Source organism: Arachis hypogaea, chromosome 8, assembly GCF_003086295.3.
Source record: "Arachis hypogaea cultivar Tifrunner chromosome 8, arahy.Tifrunner.gnm2.J5K5, whole genome shotgun sequence".
Lineage (NCBI taxonomy): Eukaryota > Viridiplantae > Streptophyta > Magnoliopsida > Fabales > Fabaceae > Arachis > Arachis hypogaea.
The window spans coordinates 12,931,518-12,941,120 of NC_092043.1; the positions used below are offsets into that span (position 1 = coordinate 12,931,518).

A 9,603-nucleotide genomic window follows, 5' to 3' on the forward strand; every position below is an offset into this window, starting at 1 on the left:
GATCGTGTGTGTAGTTGAAAACAAAGTTTACATTCCTCCTCCCTCCGTACAAAATTTCCACCGTTACTACATCGTCACAAAAAATGCTTGAGGATATTCCTGGGCGAAACACTTGGAACATTTGATAAGGCAAAACCAAAGAATCCGTGTGTTGGAGTTTTAGTGTAGGACGCCAGTCAGTGAGGCACTCGGACGCCCCTAACCTTCTCATTATTTAAAGATTATGAAAAGCAATAGACGAAGGAAGGACGGAAGGAGAAGCCGAGAAGAAGGAGAAGGAGAAGGAGTCCCAAACGGAAGAGGATAATGTCACAACTTCTGTTTGCTAGCGCTATGTAATTCAAAGAAGAAAGAAAGAAAGTAAGGGGAGAATAGTTCTCATGTTCATGGTTCCGCATTCAATAGACCTAGCTAATTAACTACGAATAAATTCAATACCACCAACTTCTTCTACTTCCCCAACTCCTCTTCTTCAAATCACAAAAATGCCACTACCACAGGACCTCACTCCCCACCAACAATCCCACCGTTTCCTCAATTTCCCTTCCGATTTCTCTTCCCTCACCGCGCCACCACCCGGGGGATTGTTCCTCGAACCCGCAACTCCAGATTCCTTCCTCCGCCTGCTTCCCGCCGCCTCGATTCGTGCCGAATTGAATCCCTCGCCGCCACGCCGGAGGCTTAAGGCGGCAGTAGCTGCTAGCTGCTTCTTGTCGGTGAGCTTGCCGAGTGCTAAACTCGTGGTGCCGAATGGGGACAACGGCTCCGACAAGGAGACAAGTTCGGAGGAGGGTGTTGTTGAGGTACAACACAAGGTTAGGACGGTACGAGGAGGCAATGCCGTCAACAACACCACTAAGCATCTATGGGCTGGTGCCGTAGCTGCCATGGTTTCTAGGTACACATTACTATCAAATAATCCTTCTGTTTCAAAATATTAATCTATTATTTAGATGCATTAAGTTTTTAAATGTACTACTCTGTTGAAATTATTAGTTATTTGAAACGGAGGAAGTAACAATTACAGGAGGCACATTGCTATTTAACTTGTGTCTCACTGTGTATAATGAAGACATTTTTGTACAATTGCCTTCCTGATGTCATTTTGTTCCCTTAGACTCTTAAATGGCTTTGCTTAGTGTAGTTAGTAGTGTTGGTCTTGATTATTGAATGTATTTTTATGTGTTTTTGTTTATAAATATGCTCACGTTTGCTGCGCCAGAACTTGTGTTGCTCCACTTGAAAGACTTAAGCTGGAGTATATAGTTCGCGGGGAGAAGAAGAATATCGTTGAGCTTGTGAGAAAGATAGCCACTTCTCAGGGTCTGAGGGGCTTTTGGAAGGGGAACCTTGTAAATATTCTGCGGACGGCTCCATTCAAGGCAGTGAATTTTTGTGCTTATGATACATATAGGAAGCAGCTCCTTAGATTCTCCGGAAATGAGGAAACTACCAATTTTGAGAGGTTTATTGCTGGTGCTGCTGCTGGAATTACTGCTACCATTATTTGCCTTCCACTTGACACAGTACGTGGCAATTTCTAATATTTGAATTATGATTTCTTCTTTAGTTCATTTCCTCTTTTATAGCAGCACTGAGTAAAATCATGTGCACAAACTGCTTGCCATTAGTTTTGTATGTAAAAGTGAAAGCACTCAATGGTGGCCATCGTGCACTCAAACATGCTAAGTTATACCTTCTTTAGTTAAGGAGTCATTTGGACTGGTTTATCTGGATATGGGATCACTACAGATGAACATGCAGAATAATTCTTGTTTGCAGTTTTGCTGCTATTTAGATGAAAAGCTTAACAGAATAAAAAAATGTAAAAGAAGAGTTTAATCTGCATAACATTTTTGTGTGAATATAGATCCTGTTGTATTAGCTCTTAACATGGCTAATTATATTAATAGAGACTAGAGAGAGAGTTCAGGATTATTGAATCCTGCCTCAAAGGACCAGGTCATTCGAGAAGCTGAAATGAGATCATCATAATCTGTGTTATAACTCCTTCCATGTAATTTCTCAGGGTATGCTATGATGAAGAACACTTTTCAATCAGATTCTCCTTTTAACAATGGAGGGGGGAAAAATAAAAATAGCATGTGCAATGCACGTTTTTTCAAAATATTAGTTACAATTTCTTAATGGCTCTTGTATTTTGAGTCTGACTTGGTCTACGTATGCTTCCTTCATTTAGTGTGAACACCATAATTATGAATGGGTTCCCAAGACAATAAAAGACAGAAGATCACACATTTAGCCATGTGGTTTAATTGGTTCAAAATGTTTACCATTGGTTTCTTTCAGATCCGGACCAAGTTGGTGGCACCTGGTGGGGAAGCTTTGGGTGGTGTTATTGGTGCTTTCCAATACATGATTCGGACTGAAGGCTTCTTTTCTCTCTACAAGGGTTTGGTACCGTCAATTATAAGTATGGCTCCTTCTGGTGCAGTTTTTTATGGTGTATATGATATACTCAAATCAGCTTATTTGCATTCACCCAAAGGAAGGAAGCGAATCCAGAATTTGCACAAACAGGGTAAGGAATTGAGTGCATTGGATCAGCTTGAGTTAGGACCAGTAAGGACGCTGTTGTATGGTGCTATTGCCGGTGCTTGTGCAGAAGCTGCTACATATCCATTCGAAGTTGTAAGGAGGCAGCTTCAATTGCAAGTCCAGTCTACCCGTTTAAGTTCTTTTGCGACTTGTGCCAAAATAGTGGAACATGGAGGCATTCAAGCTCTGTATGCAGGACTTATTCCCAGCTTACTCCAGGCATGTCAATTTACTTCCTTGCATACTCAATTTACTTATATTTTACTTTATGCACTATATTTATCCATTTAGAACCCAGTGAATTTCAGTTGCTATACCAGTCCCTGATCTGTTCAAATTTATGGTTTACTACGTAGAAATTACTTTTTTAATGTAGAGAATATAGGTTCATAATTCATGCAGGATACTGTCTCCGTTAATTCACCTAATTAAATTTTCATTTTACATCCTAACGTGTAGCAATCATTAGGTGGCACTGCTTGTAAATGGTCTTTCTGTAATTCGCTCAAGGTTGCATTGTCTTGTTTATGAAATGTTTCAATTATCCATATTTGGATTGTTATCTTGGTGATGATAGTATGTTATCACTTATCCCAGGCTTTTTTCCCTGAAACATTGATTCCTTTTGTAATTGCCAAGCCAAAATCATCCCTTTTCCCCCCTGATCTGTAACAGAGGTGTGTAGTTTGTACCAATAATAGCAAATGATATAAGATCAACTTCCTCTGGGCTGAATTTAGCTTTATGATAGATGTATGCTTGTATTTAAATTATGATGACCCTTGTGCCATTTTTGTCCATATCTTTTCCATGCTGCTTAAGGTTACTTTTATTAATCATAAAACTAATACACTTGTATTGTTTTTTCTTCAAGTTCAGGTACTTCCTTCAGCATCAATCAGTTACTTTGTCTATGAATTCATGAAGATTGTGCTCAAAGTGGAGTAGGCAATGAATAGATTATTATCAGTTATACACTGATGAGAAGTTGTAGCATCATATGTTTTATAGGTCCACACTTATTATAGGTGCAGAATGGTAGCGGTTGACTTCACTTGGCAATCATATTTGATGTCTGCCTTTGAAGGTTCAAAGCATAATTCGGGTCTGCAATCCCTTTTACAATTGTTCACGATTCATGTATTTCCCACAGGAAAATTTTGGACGGATTCCATAATCAATCAATCTACCAAGGCTTCAGTTTTACAAAAAAAAAAATGTTTGATTAGTGACTGCTTGATCTTGACTTCAATTCTTATTCGCCCTGTACTCTTCTTTCATTTATTTATTTTTAAATCATTATCATGGAGTATAATAGCACCCAAGCAACCCTCTGAAAAAGGATCTAATATCATTCTCCTCTCTCTAGGTTGTAACTTTTACAATCTTCCATATGCTGGATTACGCCTTATTAGGGTGTGTGGTTTTGTTTTTGTCGAATTAATTTCAATGTAATGTAGTAATTTATACTATGCCAGTGGGATGTTGAAGTATCAATTCTAGACGCTGAAAATCAGTTGTCATTCTGGATTATGGTTTGTTTTCTATATTACGAAAATTTTATAATTGATTTATGCTTTCAAAATCAGATATACTAGACATAAGTAAATACCACCTGCATTTTCAGCACAGGTTATATTGGTTTGAATCAGTTATAAATTATAATATAAATCACTTTATTTCAAAACTTCAAAGTCAGTTGTAATTCGAGTCACTTTGAACTACCAATGCAGTTTATGGCGTAGTTTGTATAAAAGCAAAGGGACAAATTCGGGAAGATAGCGACTACAGATATTCATGGTCGATAGAGACCTGCTGCATTATCTTTAATATAGGAATAACTGAATGATTTGTACAATGTTTATCATAGAAAGAGTATCCAAATATATATATGAAAATTAAAGAAACACTTTTAGTGGTGAATTACAGCCAAACCTAATGAGATTGAGAGGGTACAAAAGATAACACAAGTCTAATAATCAAAGAAAAGGCGGGCTGGTAATCAGACCTCGTCCTCATGGAGGAGCATGTTAGGGATACCCTTGTTGACGGGGAATCGGCGGCCGGTCTCGGGACAGACGAGGGCGCCTTCTTCAAGGTGGAGCTCGAGGAGTGCATGGTGGAACCTACTCAGGAACTCGTCCGACTCAAGCATGCCGGAATCCACCTCCTCCGGGAGCTGCGCATACCCCATGCTTCTAGAAGCTTCTAAGAATGCCTTCCACTCCACCTTCTCGAACATCTTCCGCAGGAAATCCGCGTTCATCTCAACCGGCTTCTCAACCACCTTCTCCGCCTCGATCCGCAGCGGAAACCCCTTCTCCACTCCCTTTATATTCGACGATAGCATGTTGTGCGTCAGCAGCCTCATCTCTACCTAGAGCGCTCTGTTTCTACTATGACAAAGAAGAAGAACCCTTGTTGCCTGCTTGTTTTTGGGTTTATATATAGAACCCTCAGATAAAAAGGTGCGCTTCTGTTAAAACCTAATTTTACAAAGCCCAATTCCAAAATAAAATTCTACCAACAAGAGTTTAACGGCCCCAAAACAAAAAAAGAAAAGAAAAAAGAGTTTAACGGCCTAATCCATTGTCTCCGAGGTTTTGCCTTGCTTTTCTCTCTGCTACGAGTTAATAAATTTTTTTTTATTTTAATTTTTTTAATCCTTAATTTTCTTTTGTGTTCCGATTGGTTCACTGTTTCTTTGGGGACGTAGATTTCTCTTTGCTTCTCGGATTTTGTGGGTTCTTTATTTTTCTTTTCTTTGCTCTGTTTCTCTTGTTGTTCTTTGGTGGCTTTTGGGGATTTATTTTGAAAATTTTAATTTTAATCTATTGTTAGAAAAAAATATTATTATTTAACTTGATTTTGCGTTTAAATATTTTTTAAATAATAAATTTAAAAATTAGTTATTTATAATGATGTCATAAGATAAAATTAAATGTTAATATACAACAAATAACAATAACAAAGCCTTATCCTATTAAGTGGGGTCGACTACATGAATCAAACGACGTCATTATGATCTGTCATGTATCATGTCTACAGAGAGACCGTTTATATGTAGATCTCGTTTGACCACCTCATAGATGGTCTTCTTAGGTCTTTTTCTGCCTTTCGCCCTTTGTCCATCTTCCATCTCATCCACCATCCTGACTGGATGTTCTATTGGTCTTCTTCTCACATGTCCAAACCACCTGAGACGCGATTCAACCATCTTTTTCACAATGGGTGCTACTCCAACTCTCTCCCTTATATCTTCATTCCTTATTTTATCCAATCGCGTATGACCACTCATCCATCTCAACATCTTCATCTCTGCCACACTCAGCTTATGTTCGTGCTCCCCTTTAGCCGCCCAACACTCCATACCATACAGCATAGCTGGTCTTATAGCGGTGCGATAGAATTTACCTTTAAGTTTTAAAGGCACTTTTTTGTCGCATATAAAACCAGATGCACTCCGCCATTTTGACCAACTTGCTTGGATCCTATGATTTACATTCTATTCAATCTCTCCATTATCTTGTATGATGCACCTAAGATACTTAAAACTTTTAACTTTTCGTAGGATGTTTTCTCCAATCTTCACCTCTATATTGGAGTTTTCCCTTCTCAGACTGAACTTACATTCCATATATTCCGTCTTGCTACGGCTTATGCGCAGACCATACACTTCTAAAGCTTCTCTCCATAACTCCAACTTCTTATTTAGGTCTTCACTTGACTCTTCCATAAGGACGATATCATCGGCAAAAAGTATGCACCATGGCACAGGCTCTTGGATGTGCTCTGTGAGTACTTCAAAGACTAATGTGAAAAGGTATGGACTTAAGGATGATCCCTGGTGTAATCCTATACCAATAGGAAATTCCTCTGTCACACCACCTTGAGTCTTCACACTAGTTGTGGTCCCATCATACATGTCTTTAATTGCCCGAATATATGCGATTCTTACTCTCCTCTTTTCTAAAACCTTCCATAATACCTCCCTTGGTACCGTATCCTACGCTTTTTTCAAATCAATAAACACCATATGTAGATCCATTTTATTACTACGATACCTCTCCATCATCCTTCTTAATAGGTATATCGCTTCAGTGGTAGATCTTCCTGGCATAAATATAAATTGGTTCTCTGTTACTTGTGTCTCTTTTCTCAACCTCCGTTCTATCACCCTTTCCCGTAACTTCATAGTATGACTCATAAGCTTAATCCCTCTATAGTTTCCGCAGCTTTGTATATCTCCCTTATTCTTGTAGATAGGTACCAAGGTGCTCTTTTTCCACTCATCAGGCATCTTCTTTGACCTTAAAATCTCATTAAAAAGCTTGGTTAATCAGTTGATGCCTTTTTCTCCAAGACCCTTCCAAACCTCAATCGGGATATTATCATATCTTACTGCCCTGCCATTTTTCATCTGTTTTAGAGCCTCTTTTACCTCGAAGTCCCGAATCCTTCGATAATAGTCAAAGTTTTGATCTTCTTCCCTTGTGTATAATCGACCAAAGCTCGAAGAGTCTTCTGTCCCTCATTAAATAACTCGTAGAAGTAGCTCTTCCACCTTTCATTAATCTTCTCCTCTTGAGCCAACACCTCTCCATCCTTATCCTTTATGCACTTAACCTGATCCAAATCTCTTGTTCTTCATCCCCAGCTCTTTGCGATTCTATATATACCTTTTACTCCTTCTTTTGTGCCCAAAGACTAGTAGAGATCCTCATATGCTCTTGTTATTGCTTCACTTACAGCCACTTTTGTCTTTTTCTTAGCCGCCTTATATTTTTCTCAGTTATCTGTATTGCGACATAAAGACCACTCTTTAAAGCATTCCCTTTTTATCTTTATCTTTTCTTGTATACTCGCATTTCACCACCAAGACTCCTTGTCTCTTGGTCACATTCCTTTAGATTCACCAAAACTTTCTTTTGCTGTTCTTCTAATAACTTCTGCCATCTCCCTCCACATCTCTTCTGCGCTTCCATTCCCATCCCACTTTGCCTCTTCTCCTACCCGTCTTAGGAAGCTTCTTTGTTCCTCACCTTTCATCCGCCACCACCTCGTCCTTGGATTCTTCGTATGATGTCTTTTCCTCAACTTTTGCTCAACGCGAAAATCCATGACGAGCACCCTATGTTGTGTTGTCAAACTCTCTCCCGGGATAATTTTACAATTAATGCAAAATTTTCGGTCGACTCTCCTCAACAATGAGAAGTCAATTTGAGAGCTTGTCATGCCACTCTTATAGGTTATAAGATGTTCGTCTCTCTTTTTAAAATATGTATTTGCGATGAGAAGATCAAAGGTTGAGGAAAAGTCCAAAATAGTTTTACCTTCGGCATTGATCACCCCGAAACCATAGCCTCCGTGAATATTCCCATATCCAGTCACTTCTCTCACAACATGGCCATTTAAATCTCCTCCTAAGAAAATCTTATCTACCAAAGGTATGCCTTAAACCAAACTCTCTAGATCCTCCCAAAACCTTATCTTGTGTTGTTCGTCCGATCACCACAAGTTTGATAGAGATGATCCGATCTCCCACCCTCTTGACATCCACTACGTCCTTCTTCCACTGCTTATCCACAATTATTCCAACCCCATTCCTATTTTTCACCTTTCCTGTATACCAAAGTTTAAAACCAGAAGTATCCAACTCCCTAGTCTTTGCACCAACCCATTTCGTTTTTTGTAGGCACATAATGTTAATCTTCCTCCTTGTCATGGTGTCCACCTATGTTCCATGTCCCAAATCTCAACCTTTTGTCGCTTCGACCTTTACCTTTTACTTTGTGAACTAGCTTATTTACCCTCGTCCGTTCACGAAAACGCGATAACCCTTACTCATTCAACACTACATCCGAGCACCAATGCAGCGGCTCTTGCTTTGACACCATACTCGAGCCATACGGCGCGTTGCTTCTGGGCAACGACCTAGTTTTAGTGCAATAATGTCTTTGATTCATGTTATGGGGTTCGGCTATATTTTTATGTTGGTTGTTGAAGACCTAACACAACCTTCCTCCTTTATCTGGACTTGGGACCGACTATGTATCGCAAGTGTAACATAGGTGGAGTTAAAATTAAATGTTAATATATGAAAATTAAATTCAATTTAAAATAATAATTTTATAAATAATTATTAAAAAATTGTATGATTATTTTAAAAGACAGTTATTTTTATTGATGTTGTTTGTGGGGCTTGGTAACGCGAGATTTTGTCCTTAGTAGAGGTATTATTATGATAGAATTGAGTTTCGATGTGCCTGGTTAGACTTGAATGGGTGACAACATGTTAGCCTGCTCTTGCTATAAATATAGAGTTGGGCTTCGTTACTTGGTAGATCCTAGATATGGAGGGCAACACATGAGACTCGACTCATAGAGCGACGAGAACGTTCGACTCATGACAGTAGAAGGATAACAAGCTACTGCATCCTCAGCCCATATGCTTAGTATGGCTTTCTAACCAACATCTTCTTTTTCTCGTTAATTTTCTTTTGAACAAAAACTTTAGAAGCATATTAAAATTGATTTTTTTAACAATAATTAAAAAAAATTCCGTTCACATAGTTTTTTTGGACAACCATTAAATAATACTTTTCATTCATAATTTTTTTGAAAAAAAAAACCTTAGAATCAAATAAAAACTAAATTTTACACTAATAAAATTTTTAACTAATCAATTTAATCCTTATCTAAACACTTTAATACAAAAATCAAAGTGCCACTTGTCGCTTAATGAAGCCGAACACTTACCAGCAAATCAGCTTTATATTGCTCTCTGTTATATATAGAAGGGGCCATCTAGTGTACAGATGTGCCTGTACAGATTTTTGTTCTTTTGTGACTAAAAAAGCGTGTCATTAAAAGTATTGCTTAAGGAGAAAGTGTTACCCTTAATCGTTAACTTGGCTCTGATACCAATTTTTTAATTTTTAACAATGTAATTTCTTTTTCAAAATTATTAACTCTTCATATTTTGCTTCGAATAAATTTATAATTTGCATAAATTTGGTTGGTAGTACTTTATAATTTGTAATT

General features: G+C 38.2%; 2 protein-coding genes across 2 annotated transcripts; one reads left to right on the plus strand and one right to left on the minus strand.

Moving 5' to 3' along the window:
• Positions 1-4,092, plus strand: LOC112706172 (probable mitochondrial adenine nucleotide transporter BTL3). Its single transcript, XM_025757331.3, has 4 exons — positions 1-898; positions 1,223-1,526; positions 2,311-2,778; positions 3,439-4,092. Exons 1-4 carry the CDS (start codon positions 486-488, stop codon positions 3,505-3,507), a joined length of 1,254 nt encoding a protein of 417 aa, XP_025613116.1. The 5' UTR covers positions 1-485; the 3' UTR covers positions 3,508-4,092.
• Positions 4,093-4,345: 253 nt separating this feature from the next.
• On the minus strand, positions 4,346-4,992 carry LOC112706173 (multifunctional methyltransferase subunit TRM112 homolog A). The gene has a single exon (XM_025757333.3). The coding sequence runs from the start codon at positions 4,928-4,930 to the stop codon at positions 4,562-4,564; it is 369 nt and encodes a 122-aa protein (XP_025613118.1). The 5' UTR covers positions 4,931-4,992; the 3' UTR covers positions 4,346-4,561.
• Between the last annotated feature and the right edge of the window lie 4,611 nt (positions 4,993-9,603).

Bases quoted from the DNA above. Each gene is read 5' to 3' on its own strand.
- LOC112706172 (XM_025757331.3), top strand. From the start codon at position 486: ATGCCACTACCACAGGACCTCACTCCCCACCAACAATCCCACCGTTTC. The intron at 899-1,222 runs GTACACATTACT...TTGCTGCGCCAG, and splicing joins GTAGCTGCCATGGTTTCTAG to AACTTGTGTTGCTCCACTTG. The intron at 1,527-2,310 runs GTACGTGGCAAT...GGTTTCTTTCAG, and splicing joins TTTGCCTTCCACTTGACACA to ATCCGGACCAAGTTGGTGGC.
- LOC112706173 (XM_025757333.3), bottom strand. From the start codon at position 4,930: ATGAGGCTGCTGACGCACAACATGCTATCGTCGAATATAAAGGGAGTG.